The sequence below is a fragment of the Ochotona princeps genome, chromosome 19 (genome assembly GCF_030435755.1).
Source record: "Ochotona princeps isolate mOchPri1 chromosome 19, mOchPri1.hap1, whole genome shotgun sequence".
In the NCBI taxonomy this organism is placed as follows: domain Eukaryota; kingdom Metazoa; phylum Chordata; class Mammalia; order Lagomorpha; family Ochotonidae; genus Ochotona; species Ochotona princeps.
Window position 1 is genome coordinate 22,558,191 of NC_080850.1, and position 19,106 is coordinate 22,577,296.

General features: G+C 53.1%; 1 protein-coding gene across 2 annotated transcripts in view; it reads left to right on the top strand.

Moving 5' to 3' along the window:
* Nucleotides 1-18,475, top strand: part of ANXA6 (annexin A6) — a 38,952-nt gene extending 20,477 nt beyond the window's left edge. The window contains exons 11-26 of one of the 2 annotated variants that reach the window (XM_004587522.3): nt 791-849; nt 1,640-1,762; nt 3,171-3,229; nt 4,638-4,716; nt 6,241-6,322; nt 7,576-7,670; nt 8,260-8,373; nt 8,463-8,553; nt 9,208-9,287; nt 9,667-9,720; nt 13,212-13,229; nt 13,878-13,971; nt 15,018-15,113; nt 16,569-16,627; nt 16,920-17,042; nt 17,830-18,475. In XM_004587522.3, coding sequence (XP_004587579.2) covers nt 791-849; nt 1,640-1,762; nt 3,171-3,229; nt 4,638-4,716; nt 6,241-6,322; nt 7,576-7,670; nt 8,260-8,373; nt 8,463-8,553; nt 9,208-9,287; nt 9,667-9,720; nt 13,212-13,229; nt 13,878-13,971; nt 15,018-15,113; nt 16,569-16,627; nt 16,920-17,042; nt 17,830-17,889 — 1,286 coding nt within the window. In that variant the 3' untranslated portion in view covers nt 17,890-18,475. The remainder of the gene's footprint in view (nt 1-790; nt 850-1,639; nt 1,763-3,170; nt 3,230-4,637; nt 4,717-6,240; nt 6,323-7,575; nt 7,671-8,259; nt 8,374-8,462; nt 8,554-9,207; nt 9,288-9,666; nt 9,721-13,211; nt 13,230-13,877; nt 13,972-15,017; nt 15,114-16,568; nt 16,628-16,919; nt 17,043-17,829) is intronic. The other variant, XM_058677825.1, reaches the window with a different exon arrangement.
* Nucleotides 18,476-19,106: the final 631 nt, after the last annotated feature.

Here is a 19,106-nt window from a genome sequence, read left to right on the forward strand (position 1 = left end):
CAACATAGCCAAGGCTCTGGTGCTACTGTCCACTACCTGCTCCTGAGTGAGAGGGGAAAGACTGCTGGGAACTTGGTATTAGGGTGATACGATCATGCTGGTGGGCATGAATGGAGCCTCCTCTGTTCTACCTTCCAGACACTGTGCTGAGTGTTTAATCATTTAAAAATGACACAGGAGTTGCGGTTGTCTTAGTTGCAGTTGTGAAAGCCCATTTCACAGATGAGGAAACTGAGTCACGTGCTAAAAGTGTCTAACGTGAGTTAGAGAGATTGTGAATGTGAGAGATGCCAGGAGCTGACTGAAGACCTGTGCCTCAGTTTACTCATCCATTCAGTGGGAGGCAGAGAGGAAGGGGCTGTATGAAGCTGAATTCTTTGCAAGCCTGTTGTTGCAAGAGTCAGCGTGGCTGTGTCAGGGTTAGGCTATGCAGCTAGAGGGGGAGGGCAAGAAGTCAAGCTGTTTCTGCTGTGCCGGCAGGATCCCAAGTGAGTCAGCAGCCAGTCCCTCCCCTTATGGGGTTGCAGATCCCAGAGGAAGAATTCAGATGGTGTTACCCCATGCCCAGCCTAGTGCAGCTCCCAGTGGAATAATCCACATTGGCCAGAGCGGTGGGGTGGGTCTCAAGCAGACTCACTTACTCTTTATCCCTGGGACAAGTGACAGAAGTGGGTGAACCTGAGATGCCCTGGGGTGTAGGCGGCCCCCACGGAAGCAAAAGAAGACAGAGGGTCAGGCATGCTCCGTTCTTCTCCCCTGCGGGGCTGACTCTGCCTCTCTGCCTTCACAGTAAAATGTGTCCGCAGCACCCCGGAGTATTTTGCCGAAAGGCTCTTCAAGGCCATGAAGGTGAGTGGAGGGGTTGGGGGAACGGAGTTAGTGGGGTTCCAGCAAATCCTGGGCCAAGGAGGGCTTCTCAGGGATGGCCACAGGCCAGACCCTGACACAGCTCGTTGCTGTGGCCATGTTGAACTTCAGCGGCAAGAGTGCCGCCTGGCCCTACCCACAGATTGCCAGTGTTTCCACGCAGCACGCATAGACAAAGCCACTTATGCCAAAAGCTTGTGCGCCTCAGCCTGTGACCACAGTTCCACTCTGCGTGTGCACCTGGGAACCATGTTTCTCACCTGGCATTTGACACGTGTGACATGTGGAGAATGCAGTTATTTGTTGCCAGAGGCCCATGGCCTCAAGCTCAGGCCTTCCTGGTCCTGCTTGGCCATCTGCTTCTCTGCCCGCCCCGTGGGCCACGGAGAGGCTCCGGGAAGCTGTCTGCAGTGTTCATAGAATGCTCAGAACAGTACAGTCTGTGCTAGGGGAAAACCAAGAACAGCTCATCCATCCATCAAGAAAAAATAACAGCCAGAGGTGTACCTGCAGAGTTCTAAAATGCACACTACCGAATGCATTAAGGGGAGTTAGGAAGTGATGGTGAAGGGTAAGGAGAAGCAGGACTGGAACTGACTTTCAGAGGAAGAAGGTGGGGCTCGTGAGAACAAGAGGGGCACCCTGGGAGCTTCCAAAGCAGCCACAGCAGCTGCAGCTTCCATTACAAAAACGGGTGTTTGCAGCTAGGCTGGGGACCATCCGCATGGTGCCTCCACTCACCCACCATTCCCCAAATCTGCTGTTCTTTTAGGGCCTGGGGACTCGAGACAACACCCTAATCCGCATCATGGTCACCCGCAGTGAGTTGGACATGCTGGACATCCGGGAGATCTTCCGTACCAAGTATGAGAAATCTCTGTACAGCATGATCAAGGTCAGTGGTGTGGGATTGGGAACACCTCCCAAGAGGAAGGGCTATATCCTGGGAAACAGAGGTCCCTTGGGAATTCTGGGAGCTTAGTGGAACTCACAGATGGAATTCCAGGAGAGTTGGTGAAAGAGCCAGTGTCAGGAGTGCCTGTGGGAGGGGAGGCTAAGGAGGAAGGCAGGATCACACAGACCAGGCAGTTGGAGGTAAGGATGAAGGCTGCGACCCAGGGCTGCAGGAGGTTAGTCTCCTGGAGGAAGGGATCTCAATGACAGTCAACCGGAAATCCCCAACCTTTGGCAAGCAATGCTGATCCGGGTTGTCCTGGGCCTCTTCAAGAGACAGATGTAAAGTCAGGGGGTTTTCCTTCATTTTTTCTTTCTTTGTTTTTTGGATGGATTGGATAAGGAGTAACAGGGTAAGACATCCAAGACGTGTTCCACCAAGCAGGTGTTCAAAGAGGAATTCTTGTAGATGTTTATAGGCACAGTGTTCAATGAGAAAAGAAGGCACAAACACCGAGACAGAATTTGTCCCAGCTGCAAATGTCTGAAGTCTGTTATGAAGCCTCAAGAGGGACATAGCAGGTGTCATCTGTATCAGGACGTGTGTGTCAGCTCTGTAGGGTTCCAGTCTTGGCACTTGGCACTATTCATAGAGCCATGCTTTCCTGTCATGTTCTACTTGGGAAGGCTGGGCAGGGACCTGTCAGGTGGCAGTGGCAGCTGTACTGTGGTGCCTTGACAGCGCCAGCCACCTCTTCTCAGCTCCAAGGTCAGACAAGGATCATGATGATGGCTTGGTGGCTTGAGATTGTCTGCTGTGCAATGAATTTGCACCACGGAAATTGGCAAATGCTGTTGATCTGGACATTCTCTGTCCTCTCCCCCCCTCTTTTTAAGATTTATTTTTTTTTATTTTGATTGGAAAGTCAGATATACAGAGAGGAGAGACAGAGAAGAAGATCTTCCATCCATTGACTCACTCCTCAAGCAACTGCAACACCTGAAGCTGAGTTGATTCAAAGCCAGGAGCCTGGAGCCTCTTCCGGGTCTCCCACGTGGGTGCAGGGTCCCAAGGCTTTGGACCATCCTCAACTGCTTTCCCAGGCCACAAGCAGGGAGCTGGATGGGAAGCGGGGCCGCTGGAATTAGAATTGGTGCTCATAGGGGATCCCAGCGTGTGCAAGGCAAGGACTTTAGCCGCTAGGCTACCACACAGCAACCCCCTCATTTTTCCCCCTGTTCTTCCCCAGAGGGCCCACAGTTAAACATGTACCAGCAGACAGGTGGAGAACCAGAACTGCTGTGGAGAATGCTCAGCCTTCCCTATGGGCGAATGTGGCACCTGGCCTACCTATTGAGGTATACCTGAGCTGGAGCACAAGTAACCACTCTGCTTTCATTCTTCCCAGAACGACACCTCTGGCGAGTACAAGAAGGCACTACTGAAGCTGTGTGGTGGAGACGATGAGTAAGTAGCTGAAAGCAGTGGTCATAAGTGGCCAGCGGGGACCCTCCTGGCTCCTGTCCTCATAGAGGGATGGAAAGAGTTGGAGACTCTCAGGAGTCCCTCAAGCCAGATCTGCACCGGTGAACGGTGGCCTCTGGTGGTGCCTTGTGGTGTGGAGCCAATGGGTCTGTGTGTTGGAATGTCTGTGTGTCTGAGTGTGAGACATGGGGATGGCTGCCCTGGTGAGCTACCAAACTCTGTGTGGGGCTATGGGCTGGGAATCAGAGAGCCCGAGCCCCACTGCTCAATGGCTGTTTCTGTTTCCGTCTCTTGCTGCGTGAGTGAACGCAGATTCCAGCTCTGCCTCCTCTGTGGCTCAGCATGTCTGCGTGCAGCTCCGTCCAGGAGCAGCTCCGTCCAGGAGCAGCCCAGATGGCACAGTGAGCCCTGAGCCAGGGCCATGTGGTCCTGCAGGGGGAGCACAGCTGCACAGCCACAGCCTGTGTGTGAGAGCACGCATGTACACGCTGACTCTGACTCGGGCAGTTTGTCTGGAGGTGCTAAGGTTTGGCTGAGTTGGAGGTGAAGAGGGCGTCTGGGGATTCCATGCGATAACACAGAGATGGGCAGGATGCCCCAGTTCACAGACATGACCAAAGTTGCCCCTTGTAGAGCAGCACCAGGGAGAGACATGAAGCAGAGACATGGCCAGAACCTGGGGACCTCTTCACAGAGTAGCGAACTGGACTGGAGTGGTTCCGCTGTCTTTCTCAGGGGCAGAGCTTACAAGGACACAGTGAAAGAAGGGCTAGGAGAGCCTCCTGTTAACCTTAGGGGAGTATCTGGAGCTGATGCCCTCAGGCCGACATCTCCCGAGCACCCCATGATGTGTCCAGGTGATCTGCCAGGATAATGTGGCTGTAGAGAAGACTTGGACAGAAATCACTCATGGTCCAAGGAAGAAGGGAAAGGGTGCCGAGTGAAGAAATCCTAGCCCCTGTGGGCTGTGCAGGCAGGAGGGCTGCTGGAAAGACAGGGTCCCAAGGGTCTGAGGATGGGTGTTCTCAGATGCAGGGAGAGCTTGGGTGAGGGGCTGCAGTGTAGGCTGCAGGAAAGCAAAGCTAATGTGTGGGTGTAGGTGTGTGTATTAAATGTATATGTTTGTATTATTTGTATGTGTGTGTGCATGATTGTTGGGGGATGGTGGCTATGTATGCATGTGTTCTATATGCATACGTGTGTGTATGTATGCACATTTTATGTGTATGTATGTGAGTTATGTGTGTGCTGTTTATTTGTATTGTGTGAGTCATGTATGTGCTGTATATTTGTATTGTGTATGTGTATATGTCCATGTGTGCTCTGTGTATATGGGTGGGGTCTTCCCACAGTGACATTCGCTCCTATCCCCCAACCCCCTCCGTTCCAGTGCTGCTGGCCAGTTTTTCCCGGAGGCTGCGCAGGTGGCCTATCAGATGTGGGAACTTAGTGCAGTGGCCCGAGTAGAGGTCAGACCCTCCCCACCTCCTGCTTGACCCCTGGCCACAAGCTTCCACTGCTCTGCTCGCACCTTCTTGCTCCTCGGGTGGGCCCCCAGCTGACCCCTGGTGGCCCACCCGAGGCCATGACTCTCCAGTCTGAAGCTGCCTCTGTCCCGTTGGAGTGACGAATGGCAGTCTTGGGCACTGTGGTGGACGCCTTGGGTTCCTGCAGTAACATCTGACATGCTGGGAAGTCTGGGCTGCTCGCTACTAACAGGGCATGCTGAGAAGGAGATCTAGCTGGTTTGGGGAGAGGAAAGGGGGTGACTGTCCCATCCTGGGTCCAATGGGGGGCCAGAGTGGAAGCTTTCGGAGAGGAACTGGGACAAGGCACGTTGGAGGCTGCAGCACCTGCTCCCCACCAGGAAGCCTGGCATTCTGGAATCTAGCACTTGGCACACTGCCCCTTGGTGGACACCCCCTTCCACTCCCCGAGCCTCCACATCTCTGTCTCTAAAATGAGGGGTTAGATATGGCTGTCTTGGGGACCTGCACTTGCACTCTTGAGCTCTGGTGTTCTAGAATGGCTTTCCCTAAATGACATCAATGTTTGTACGTGGTTTTACTGAGTGATGAAGGAGGACTGAATGTAGTATGGGGAGCTCCTTGGCTGTAGATGCCACTGAACCTCCAAGTGAGGGGACAAACTCCATTTCAATGTCATCGGCCTTTCTGATGATGTCAGCAACCTTCCTAATGACATCAGAGGGACTGTCCCGGTTGGGTGTGGCATCTCCGCACCACGTGCTGATTGTCACTTTGCACAGAGAGCCCTGGGTTTAGTCACGTGTTGAATGTGATCACAACACATCTCATTTCAGGGGCTGTCGTCTCTTGATGACACATGATACTGACTTCCTTGTGTGCAGCACCAGTAGGGAAGTCGGTGGCATTCAGTGACTATTGTAACCAGTGTTTCCTGAGTGCCCTTGTGGGCACTGGGCACAATCAAAGGGCACAGCAGACCCAAAGCCCTGCCCTGAAGGAGGATTCCAGTGCACTGCAAAGCAGATGCTTTAAAGCAGAGCAGAGAAGCAGCTTGGGGTGTGTAACACCGTGGAAGACATGACTGGGGTCTAGGGCACTCGGCCTGGGGGTTCAGGACATTTCTGCTGCCTTTTTGGGGGAAGGCTCTTTCAGAGCAGGGGGTGGGCTCAGGGTGATTCTGAAGGATGGGGGAACCCCGGTGGCATAAGCTACCCTGGACAAGCTCGGGCAGAGCTGAGTCCCATGGCAGGAGCCTGGCCCCATCTCCTGTGACCAGCAGTTGTCCCACCCCCAGGCCTGAGGTTCGTTTCTGTCTTTCTCTCTCAGCTCTTAGCAGGGCCTGTCTGCTGTGCCTTCACCCTCTGCCCCCTGCCTCTCCCCCCGCCCGACCTGCTTGGTATGGGGCTGGGGTACAAGCCACTCCCTCATCCCCGCATGCATCTCTCTTGGCTTGGTCCCCTGGGATCTCCAGACACCTGCTGATGTACCTTCTGCATCTCACAGCTGAAGGGAACCGTGTGCCCTGCTGGGGACTTCAACCCTGACGCCGATGCCAAGGCACTGCGGAAAGCCATGAAGGGGCTCGGTAAGGGGGCGTGAGAGCACAGCAGGTGTGGCAGGGGAGTAGGCAGGAAGAAGGGGCGAGGCCTCAAACGCGGGTCTCTGGGGTGAGAAGGACTGGACCCTAATCTCCATCCTTATTTGCCAGTGCTGTTAGCCTAAGAAGGAGGGTATTTGCAGAACACTTCGCAGAGCCCCCCCAGGGGGACAGAGGTGTCCCCTAGCCCTTGGGAGCAGTATCCTGTTGTGAAAGAAAGTTCTTGGTCAGGAGACCTGCCTTTTGGTCCTGCTGACTCAATCAGCGTGTCCCTGAGGGAAGAATCAGAGGAGACCTGGGAACCTTCTGACCCCTGCCCCAGAGCCCAATTCCGGTGTGCAAGCGCCCCCTGCTGTCAGCTCTTCCAGGCCTGCATTTGGCACCTATGGAAGAGCCCCTGGGTGAATGGTGTCGATTCTACCCCCAGCTGGAATTGTCAGGAAGTGCAGCCCAGGACTGGACATCTGGATTTGATTTTTGCTGTGTTTTCTTCATTCCCTCCCCATCCTTCACCGGACAGTAACTCATAGGGGCTTTAGGATAAGTCCTTCTTGAACTGGACCTGGTGTCCATTTGTCTCCTGGGAATGAAACCTACTGAGCATGTCTGGGGCTGTCAGACTGGAGATTGAAAAATGTTTTGGAACAGGCCCCCCCCAGATGATTGGGAGGCTGGGTGTGGCTTCTCTCCTTATCTCTCCCCTGCCCCAGATACAGTCAGGAAAAAAGGGAATGTCAAAACAACGGTCTCACCCACTTTCCTGTAGCCCTTGACCCTTCACACCCTGCACTCTAGTCGGATATGTAGAAATTATCAAAAATAGAATTAATACAATTAGAAAAAAAAAAGAAAGAGGGTACCCTGGCAGAAGGCAGGGATCAGAGAGCAGGAAGTACCCTCCTACTGCCTGCCTGGGCTTATCTACTGGGGTTATCAGGCCCTGAGGTCCAGCTCTCAGGGGGCTGAGACCATGACCTCCAGCTCCATGGTGTCCTGTGCTCTTAGTGACATGACACAAGGAAGGTTAAGGAGGAGTCCACGGCAAGTCAGTGGTGTGGGCTACAGGCAGGGTGCTACAGGTGCTCAGGACACATGGCTGCCCGGCCAGGCTCCTGCCCTGCTGCACGCTGGCTGGGACCAACACTGGCTCCCTCCCCGCCCCCCGGAGGGGGCCCTGGGAAGCCCTGGGGGAAAAGCTGAGCTGGAGTCTTCTGGTGAGACCTGTGTCTTTGGTGACCCAGGTACCGATGAAGACACTATCATCGACATCATCACCCATCGCAGCAACGCGCAGCGGCAGCAGATCCGCCAGACCTTCAAGTCTCACTTTGGCCGGGTAAAGGGCTCCACCTGGGCCTTGCCAGTGTAGCTCAACCTTTCACCTTCAACTCCAGGGTCTCCACAATGCAGTAGGAGACTCCATGAGGCCACACTTTCCTGAGATTGTTTCACACTTTCTCTGGCATTGGTTGGGGCTACTGCAGGCATGCCTCTCTATTGCCCCACTCCTTGTAATGAGCGCTCAGAGGGGCCCAGAGCACGGGCCAGAGCTCTTTTCTGCTGGTGCTTTGGGTGACTTGCGGTTTCTCTGCAGAGAGAGCTACTCCAAGCCTATAGTGGTTGGTTTGAGTGGCGTTTGCTTCAGGCTGATGGGTCTACCCCAGGTGGAAGTGAGATCCTTCAGCATTGCCCTCCTCTTATTGACTGACCCCTGCCTCCAAGGACAATGGATCTTCCTCCTAGTTGCTTTTGTCCCTGCCATCTTTGGTCTCGTCTAAGTACCCATCCCATGTCAGCAAGTATCCACACAGACTCCCGTGGTCCCTCCCACACCGTCCACTTCCTTGTCCTATGTCTCCCCCATCTCAGCTCACATGTGGGCAGGCACAGATATTGGCCTGACCAAGGGCCCCCGGCCTTTGCAGGACTTGATGGCTGACCTGAAGTCGGAGATCTCTGGAGATCTCGCCAGGCTGATCCTGGGACTTATGATGCCCCCAGCCCATTATGATGCCAAGCAGCTGAAGAAAGCCATGGAGGTATGAAGTGTGGGTACGACAGCAATGGCATCTGGTAGGGGTGAGGGTGGGACAGTGGCCGAGATGGCTTTCATTTGGCCTCATCCTAGGGAGCCGGCACGGATGAAAAGGCTCTCATCGAAATCCTGGCCACTCGGACCAACGCCGAAATCCACGCCATCAATGAGGCCTACAAAGAGGGTGAGTCGGGGGTAGCTCCCTACACAGCTCTGCCTATCTCCTCTCTATCCACAAGGCTGCCCTATGCCCCTTGGGCGGGTCCAACCCCATGTCTGAGAAAGAGGGTGACCCAGAAGGACAGAGGCCTATGGGTCAAAGAGTTTGGTCAGAAGTGGAATGAGTGTGTTCTGCAAACTGGAGAGGGGAGGGTGATTTCCAGGGTGTGGCGCAAGGGTAGAATGGCCTTCAACTTGGCTGCTGTCTTAAAGTTCTGCATTGTTAAGCAATGGACTCTGTTGCCGTTCAGAAGAACCTTGACTATTGGTCACAAGCTGGGACACTTGATCTGTTGTGAGCAGGGGTGTGGCAGCGTCAGAGCTGTGTCTTTGGTAACAGTTGCCATGCAAATGGGAGACAGAAATAACAGTGCAGGGGGATGAGGAGGATACCAGGGGTTGCTGGTTAGTGGGAGCACCAATTGTTGCACAGAATCTGCAGGAGGATGGCTGGATTCCCCTTGGGGCCAGCCACACATACCTGTCTCCACCTCCATCTGCCAGTCCTGTTCTGGCTCATGTCAAGTCTGGCACCTTGGGCACCTCTGTAACCAGTGTCCCTGAGCTAGCCACTGGCTGCTGCCCAGACCCCTTTGTTTCACCCCTGTCTCTGTCTCAGACTATCACAAGTCCCTGGAGGATGCTCTGAGCTCTGACACATCCGGCCACTTCAGGAGGATACTTATTTCCCTGGCCACGGTAAGCAATGACCCGAGGGAAGACATGGCGGGGCCCCTGGATGGAAGAGGGAGTGTCCTGCACTTATCTCCTGGGAACCCCACTGTCTGCTCCTACAGTTCCCTGGCTTAGTGCCACCTTTTCCAGGCAGTCCTCCATGACAGCCCTCAGCTCACAGGATATAGCCTCAGGGCGACCCTCTCCCATGTTACCCTTGCTGTGTTTCGAGTTCCTATAACCCAGAACCCAGGCCCTAATCCACAGCTGTTGGGAGCTCACTGAGGTGCTGGGCTCCATGCCTTGCTGTGGGCCTCATGTGACAACCCTGACAGCTGCCCCCATGAAAGCAGGGGTTGGGATCCATTCTGGGAACTGACATTTCTCGCTGGTCCTGCTGCAGGGGAACCGTGAGGAAGGAGGCGAAAACCGGGACCAGGCCCGGGAAGATGCCCAGGTAAGTCCCGCGAGCCCACCCCTGCTGGCCAGTGCTGGGTTCCACACAGCCCAGCTCCCCAGGAGGGTAGAGCAGTCTGTCTGGCTTGGTCAGTTGGCACTCACACTGCAGGCCCTCCCTGTCTCCAGAGAAGCAAACTTTTCAGTGTTGTCAGGATGAGACTTTGAAGTGCAGTGCTGGTCTCGGTGGTGTTTCCCACCAAGAACAACCATATCCTTGGAGCTGGAAGGCAGGTCCAACCCCTCACATTACAGTAGAGCAAACACAGCATGGCACTGGCCCAGGGATTTCAGACCCAGAGGGAGCCAGGTCTGGGAAGTTGGTGGAAAGAGGACCTCAATTCTGGGTGTCTCAGACCAAGGCCGAAAGGAGGATCCTGGGAGGAGCTTAGGAGGTTAGGTCCTCAAGGGAAGGATCTTCATGAGCCAACTGATGTACCCAGCATGCCGGTGATCAGTGCTCTGTAGATGGTTGTTCAACGAATAGACGGAGGGGGTGGCCTTCTAAGGGCTCTCGGCTGCTCAGCTTCGCCCCGCTCCTTAGGCTGCGGAGCTTGAGAACTGGCAATGACTTTTGCTGGTGGCTGGATAGCCCTATGCTTTCCCTGAGGGTCCCTGTGGATTAGCAATCTGAAGCCATTGGCCCTCTATTTCGTCCCTTGCTGGTACAGTTAAGTTGGAAAGAGGCTAATGGGTACAAAGTCGGGGATGATCCCAGCCCCACCTGTAGAAGTGTGGGGCATCTCAAGGGTATCTGAGCTGAAACCTGGCAGTGAGGCGCTTGTTCTCAGCATGCTCACAGTGTGTGCTGCACACTGAGCCCAAGGGGGCAGGGTCTGATGTGTCAGTGCCTGACTCCCAAGTCTGCTGTCAGCACCATCGAATGGCCTCCAGGGCCTAGTAGGGCTCCTACCTGTTCGAGCCAGTGCCCTGTGCTGTGCACTGGTCCAGCCCTCACTTGTCAAAAGCTGCAGGAGTCCATTGACATGCAAGCTGGTGCCCACTGGGGTGGCTTGCTGATGCCATGCGTTTCATTCATGCATTCAGTAAGTAGTCATTAAGTATTTCTCTGAGCAACCACATTGTACTGTCTTAGCTCTCACTCCACATCCACCCCCATGCCAAATCTCATCTTCGTTCAAATGCTTCTGTCCGGTACCTGGTCTGCAGTTGAAGATTTGCTTCCAGCTGCCACTAGCAAGGGGCAGTGGTGGGCCTTGCTGGCTGCTGCTTTGCTGGGGAGAAGGAGAAAGAAGGGGAGAGAGAGAACCCCGAGTGAAAACAGCCTAGGAACGCTTGCACCAGAGCCCCGCCCAACTCAGCTGCTGGGCAAGTTTGGGATGCGAGACCCTGACCTTGGTCCAGACTCATTCTCATAAACCTGTTCACAAGTTGTATATGTTCTCTTGAACTTTCGGAACACAGACATAAACAAAAAGAATCTATAACCTAATATCATATCCTATTTGTTTATGTATATGTGAATGGATTCCTGACTTATAGCAAAGTGTAAGCCTGTGTATTTGTAAGTCATTGAATGGCCATATATCTTTCATATTCAAGCCCACTGTTTTTTATTTGAACAGCTCTCTTCCTAGTAGCAAATGCTATCACACTCAGAGGTTTTTCCTTAGATTAGATTTGGGAGGTGGAATGGGAAGGCTAGAGCAGTGTGTGTGTGCCTGTTGGCAAGGGTTGTTAGGCAGAGCCGCGTGTTTCCCTTAGAAAGGTAACAGGCAGGGGTGCCTGCTCAGCCACTGATGCTCGCTGTTCCACTGCATCCTTCCCAGTCTCTCTCTCTGGATGTCTGGAGCATCCGTGTGCTCTGGCAAGTCTCAGCTTATATTTTTTGTATGTATTTGTTTATTTTATTTATGAGACAGAGACAAGAAAGAGAGATCACGCTCCCATCTGCTGGTTCATTCTCCAAATGCTTGGGAGCCAGGAATTCAATCTGGGTCTCCCACATGGGGTGGCGGAGCCCAAGCACTTGAGCCATCTTTTGCTGCCTTCCCAGGCACATTAGCAGGAAGCTGGCTCACAAGTGGAGCAGCGGGACACAAACAGGTGGTGACTTAGCCCACTGAGACACAGTGCCGGCCTTGTCACCTGCTGCTTCCCAGGGTGCACATTAGCAGGAAGGAAGAGCAGCACTTGGACCCCGGTACTCAGGTAGGAATTCAGATGTTCCCAGTGGTGTCTTTGCCACCCGGCCACACACCTCTCCTGGGTTGTGGGAACCGTATGTGCAGGTTGCATATTATCACTGTTAGCAATGAGTGTTTTACCAGCTTCCCTTTCACTCTGCATTTCATTTTAAACAACATGTGGCAGACACAGCTCGACTATAATAGACTCACAGTGAAAGGAGAAGTGTGGTCATTTTCAGAGAATCAATTCCTAGATTTTAAAAAATACAACAGCTTTGTTGAAATCCAACTCATTTGCCCTACTCTTGGGCCTGATTAAATGTACACTTCAGTGTTTGGTTTTACAATCATCCCAGTCTTGTGTGACCAGCATGACAGTCAATTTTAAAAACGTTTCCTTACCCCGGGAAGGAGCCCATGCACATTAGCAGTCACTCCCCATTGCCCCTGAAGCCCCCAGCTCCAGGCAAGCAGTAATGTGCTCTCTGTCTCTAGATTTGCTTGACCATAGGGTCGCTTCATGTAAATGCAATCAATTCTGCACCATGCGACCTTTGTGACTACCTTCCACTTAGCACCATGTTTTCACCTGGGAAAAGAAAAGGATTCCAAGGGCTGCAGTGTGTTTCTAGGGCATGGTTTCCGTCTACCCAGGGACAGGTTTCAGGGAACGGCACAGGCCTGGCAGGGTACTGAAGGCTGGCTGTGCCGTGTCCTCAGGCACTCCCAGTCATACTACTCCTCTAGAAGCTGCATCCTCTGCTCTGCACAGCATCTTGCCCCCTGCAGAGTGCAGGGATTCCCATTTAAGTGCCTTTCCCACCTCTGCTTGGCTGTGTGCCCCCAAGCAAACCCCCCTCCTCTGCAGGTCGTCCCCTCGTTCCTGCCTGGGACTGGACGCTCTGGCCGCCTCCCGACTCTGAGCACACTAAAGGGTGCAGCAAGTCATAGCCCATTCACTTTGCCCCTCAATCAATGGATCTGTGTGGGCAAGGCATGACGCTTAGTGCCTCTTCCCCTTCCAGACCAGCACATGGGCCTGGACCCAAAAGCTCTGCTTCTGTGTCCTTCTGTATCTCAGGCTAGTGGGTTTCTAGTTTTTTCCAGGCCTCTCCCCCATCTTTAGCTCTAGTTATAGAAGTCAGATAAAGGTTTGTCTTTTCCCCTGCCCTGGCTCCCATTTTGAGGTCCTGAGTTCTTTTTTGTTTGTTTTGGCGGTGGGGTGGAAAACAAGGGGGTGTCTCTCAGGGTCTCGGCCACTCCTGGCCAGGACTCCCAAAGCCGGCATCTTCTGACTGTTGCTTCCCCTCTCTCCCTCCTGTCTCTCCACCCCTGCTCTCAGGTGGCTGCTGAGATCTTGGTGAGTGTGTCTGGCTCCCTCCCTGCCCTTCAACAGCTTCTCTGAGTTGGGCTGGGCCCGAGGGGGCACAATCTGGCTGTGAGTGGGGACCTCACTGCTCTGTGGCTTCTCTCTCCCCCCTTCAAGGCTGCTTAAGGACCCTGCAGGGCCAAACTGCGCCAGGCCAGTGTTCCCCAAATATCAGGCCATTTTTTTTGCCTCTGGCATGATTCGTACTGCATAGCTACCAGCTCTCCCATGGTTTTCTTTCCATTGACTCGCTTTTCAAAACCTGAAATGACTGATTTAAAAGGAAGTGCAGGGGCTGGGAGTGGCAGGGCTTGGGGCTGGCCAGAAGGTGACTGTCAAGATGCGGCCCTGTGGTGGCTTCAGTGATACTTGCCCATGACCCTAGCAATGCGCATCCACCTTTCTGTAGGGGGTGTGTTGCAGATCTGCAGGCCCACAGCGAGGACGGTCTATGTCAGGGTCTTGGGCCCTGGAGTGGGGAATGAAGAGGCCTTCAGGTTGGAGGCTAAGGAAGTAAAAAGGAGCCAGTCCCAGGCATAGGCATAGCGAGGGCTGCTTCTGCTCAGCAGGGATCTGAAAGTGGGTGATAACCACGGCTTTCTGGCATCCCTCCTCCCCGTTCTACACCTGGCCTTGCAGGAGATAGCCGACACACCCAGCGGAGACAAAACTTCCTTAGAGACTCGCTTCATGACGATCCTGTGTACGAGGAGCTACCCACATCTCCGGAGAGGTGAGACCTGACCCATTGCCCTATATCCTCAGCAGGAAGAGCCCCAAATCCAGTGGGTGAGCCTCTCACCCTGGACCAGAGAGGCCCGTTGCCCACCGCATCCTTACCCTAGCAGTAGAGTCTTTCGTGACTGACAGGGTCTTAAGTTCTAAATTCCAGTCTGGGCACTGCCTTTAACTCATTGTTCAGCTGCATCTTTCCATCAACCTCCATGGGGATGACAGTGGGTTTCACCTTGAAGATTCCCTCTCATGGGTTGGTGGTAGCTGCCTGGAATGCTGTGTGCAGAAGGATTCTGAGGTTTAGCATCAGAATCCATTTGTTGGCGGTGTCTGCCAGAACACCAAATACTCAGCTTGGAACCATAGCAGCCACAGGCACAGGGCACACCTACGTGCAGAGATCTTAATGTTGGGACATCATGACATGCCTTTTCCAGCACGAAAGTTACATTTTGATACGCACTTCATTGGCACTGTTCGGTACCTGTTGTGCTTGAAGTGTGGCTGCGGAAACTGTAGCACCTTGCTTTTAACCCTGGACGGGTTGCTAAGTCTGTGTTCTGTTACCCAGGAAGTGAGATTTTAGTTCTAGCTCACATGAAAACTCTGAGGGCACAAAAATCCCCACATACCAAGTGCTTGGCCCAAGTGCCTCATGCATGGTGGTCAGTACTTGCTGAGTGCTGGAATGCGTGTGGTTACTGCCCCAACTTGACACAGGAGTGAAGAGGAAGCCAGAAAGGGGAAGAGATAAGCTAAGGTCAGAGACAGAACTAGGTCCCCTCTGTTTTACTACCGCACTTAGCGTCCTAGAGCTTGGCCAAGCCTCTGGGGGGCTCTTGGCTTGGCCCAGATGTGGCTCTGAGGTCAGGACTGGTCTGTTCATGGATATTGCCTAGAGCCTCCACCTGGGGCCTACTGTGCTTTCCAGCCACAGCCTGTGGGCCAGGCCATGTGGGAAGTGGTAGTGGGGTGGGGTGGTGCTGTTTCACTGCCCTCGGAACTGAAGCTCACCCTCTCCTCTGGGGCTTCTCTTGGGGCCAGTGTTCCAGGAGTTTGTGAAGATGACCAACTATGACGTGGAGCATGTCATCAAGAAGGAGATGTCCGGTGATGTCCGGGATGCCTTCGTGGCCATCGGTAACCGGTGGGGACTGTGGGAGGAGGCTGGGGCACTGGGCACTCGGCCAGATTCCCTGCTGTGGTAGCTTCTGAAGCCACTGGACTCGAAAGTAAACACTACTCCAAGTCATCTGCTGGGCTCCTGCCAAATGTGTGATGATTGGGGATGTCAGAGCGTATAGTCTTAGTAGCAGCAGGACAGGGTGAGGGACAGACCCGGAAAGTGTCACATATTAGTCACACACTGTGCATATAGCCCACATGACACATTATATACATGCGCACTACACACACACACCTGCCTTCCAGCACCTGCTTTTCTTTAGTCACTTTTGTTTCTTTTCTTTCTTTCTTTCTTTTTTTTTTTGTTCTCATTTTCATTTTATTTGAAAGCCAGAGAGCTAGAGACCAACAGGGAAAGATCTTCCATCCATTTGTTTACTCCCCCATACGCCTGCAACAGCCAGAGCTGGGTCAGGACAAACCCAGGAACCCAGGACTCATTTCAGATCTTACACGCATGTGGCAAGAACCCAGCTACTTGAACCATCATCTGTTGACTCCCAGGGTGCATATTAGGAGGCAGGTGGGTTGGGAGAGAAGTAGTAAGGACTTGAACCAGGTACTCCAGTGTGATAGCCAGCACTGCAGGCAGTGATCTAATCATTGCACCACGTGCCTCCCCAAGTTACTCTTTACTCATATCATTTGAATTCTTGACTTTGAAACTGTCATTTGCTTGTATATCTCAGTTTCTCCAAGTGTAAAAATTAATGAGGAGATATGAGCAAGGGTTAGACTTACATATTTTATTTTCTTCTACCAGGAGGTGACAGTGCAAGGTTATTCACATAATTGTCAATTGTTAATTGCACCTTAATTTCGGAGATGCTGAAATGCAGGGCAAAGATGTTTTAGCATAGGTGAGAGAGAAGTATTGTTGCTGTTACTGTTGCTTAGCATGTATGGGCCTTTGCCCCCTAGACTCAGCAGCAAGAGGCAGGAGATCCTGGTAGTTACAAGCTTGAACTCCAGGTTGAGTCTGTGCCCTGCCAGCTGCTCGCTGTACATCCTTGGTCAAGGCCCAAAGCCTCTGATTCAGTGTCTTCCATTCAAACTGGAGATGGCAGTGGTACCCAGTGCATAGGGCGGATTTCGAGATCCATCTGGGTTAACTATATGGGGTCTTTATGGCACATGGTACACACTGGACAAACAGTCACTTTTAGTATGATTTCCTGCCAGGCCCTTGCAAAATTCAAGGCCGTGGCTTGGGTTTGCAGTGGGGAAGGAAGGCACCCAGGCACTGGGAGCCAAGCTTACAGATGAGCCGCAAGAAAAGACGTGACCCTGAGGTTGGCAATGCTGTGCTGTCCCAGGCTGCAGAAAGAGGAGGCTGGGGCAAAGTGCTGCCCAGGCTGTGGGCACACAGTCTCTGACCAAGTTCCCTGTTCCTCTTCCCCTTCCCATCAGTTCAAAGTGTCAAGAACAAGCCTCTCTTCTTCGCTGACAAACTTTACAAAGCCATGAAGGTAAGAAGACATGCTGAGGTGCCCTTTTCCCTTCAGGGACTGACTGACAGGTGCATGGAGACACACCAGAACCTCTTCACAAATCAGTCACGTTCTGAGGTTCCTGGTGGGCATGAAGGCTGCTGGGACACTATGCAACCCATAGGGGCCCAGTCCTAGACACAGGGGCCAGGGGGTCAGGCCAGGCTGAAGAGACTGGAGTATCCCACCCTGGTTATTGAGCGAAGTGGAGAGGAAGGCATGTGACACCTGTTGATTCTTGCCTGACCCGGCTCTGTCCGTCCTGCCCCAGGGCGCCGGCACTGATGAGAAGACCCTCACCAGGATCATGGTCTCCCGGAGCGAGATTGACCTGCTCAACATCCGCTGGGAGTTCATTGAGAAGTACGACAAGTCTCTCCACCAAGCCATTGAGGTGAGGTGGAGGGAGAGGTCACAGGGACAGGCCTGAAGGCCAGATGTAGCTTCTGCCAAGGAGTCTTTCCATGGGATTTTTCACAGCAGATGATCTTTTAAAACAACCAGGATTTTGCTCAATGAAAAAAAAAATTGTTCTGGAATTACCTTGTTGTTTATACCAAAATAAATTCCAGATTTCTAAATAAAATACCCCAGCCCACCTTTTTTTTTTTTTTTTTGGCTTTTTTAAAAACAACTTAATTGAAGTTTCACTCAATCTTAGCCAAAAACCTGAGAAACAAAAATGATATTTTAAAAATCACATATATATATATATTTAAATCTTGAAAGTCACGAATTCTAGAATGGATTGAAGGCCCTCTGAAAGGAGCTGTGTGCCATGCGGAAGAAGGCTGGCTTCTTCCAGGCTGACTATACTGTAGGCCACCGCAGTGCTTGGTAAACCCTGTGATATTCAGGCACATCCCCAGCAGCGGCCTGGGCTCTCAGTACTTAGTGGTGTTTGTCCAAATGAGGGGTCACACAGCTCAAGGTGCACATGGGACTGAGATGTGCCCAGAGAGGGATGGTGATGATGCTACGAAGCTCTGCAAAGGGCTTGAAGCCAGGCAAAGACACATTATCCTGGGAGACATGGAAGCCCTTGCAGGAGACCCCTCTGTCCCTGTGTCCTTTGTCCAGCCCTTCATGGGTGACTCCCTAGGCTGATGGGCCTCTGGAAGGAGGGGACATTGAGGCCTGAGGAGTGTTTATTCACTTTGTTCTCCCTCTGCTCTTGGCAGAGTGAAACCTCCGGAGACTTCCTGAAGGCCTTGCTGGCTGTCTGCGGTGGAGAGGACTAGACACTGGCGGAGGCGGGCCCCTCTGCCAAGCAGCGGGCAGCGGTACCAGCCACCATGACCAAGCTGTTGTTCCAGCTCCAGAAACCAAGGGAAGGGTGGGATGGGTGCAGGGCTGGGGTTGGGTTCTTGTCTTTTCCTGGGGCTGGGGAAAGCTTTCCACCTGCACGGGCCATGGAGCACCCAGCACAGTTCCACTGATCCCGGCCTGCGGCTGGGGAGCCGTGGCTCCACACCCCATCATTCATCCACTTCTGCCTCCGTAGTCCTTTTCAGCTTCCGTCCCTGGCCACAGTCTCTGCCCCAGTTTGGGTTTTTTCACAGAAAGATTTTGGAATCTGTAAGTTGAGTGACATGTGCACTGAGTGGTGGGGCATGGTGGCAGGTACTCATGGACTGACTGCTCTGGCTGCGGGGAAGAGGAGGGCAAGAATTGGGGCACATTGACAATCTGCCCCAACTGTCTCCTCCTGGGCCAAAAAGAGGCAGGAGGCGTGGATACTACCCATGTCTGCTACACATTCAGCTTTCTGACCTTGGCCGATCCTCTTTGCCTCCCAGAATCTCCATTCTAAGTTGGAAAAACAAATCCTTACCTTCTAATATTGACATTCTAAATTGTGCCTCCAGTTCATTCCCTTGTCACTTTGTCTTTAGAAATAAAGAGCGACGCACCGACACATAAACCCGTTCCCAGCGGGGTCTCCTGTCCCGTCCTGATATCCCACAGCCTGGATCTCCCTCCTGAGAGCTGGAGGCTCTTTGGCTTGCTCAGCAGCGAGCCACACTTTGAACCCTCCCCAGGAACTTCCTGGGGCGCTCACAGCGGTCCGAGTGCCTTAGCTGAGACTCTGAGTTTGCTTAGATGAAGCCCGGGAAGGTGGCCTGGGCATGCTCGGTGTTTCAGTCCCCTTTCCGTGCTTGGATGCTTTCTAAGTGTACCATTCATCCATCGCAGCCAAACCCCAACTTCCTCTTTTGATGTGTTCAGGGGCACCAGATGCAGTGATAATCTGGGGAGACCGTGGAAAGTTTCCACTTTGTGAAAACTGCGATAAGGAAGTAGGCTTGATTGCAGTCTGAACTCCCCTCCCTGCACTCCTCCCCACATCTATGCACCGCCCTCCCCCGTCTCTGCTCCCCCAGCCCTTTGATGCTGTGACTGGATCTGTGATTTTGACAGGAGGCTGCCTGCTGGGTGCAATCTTGTCCCTCTCTTG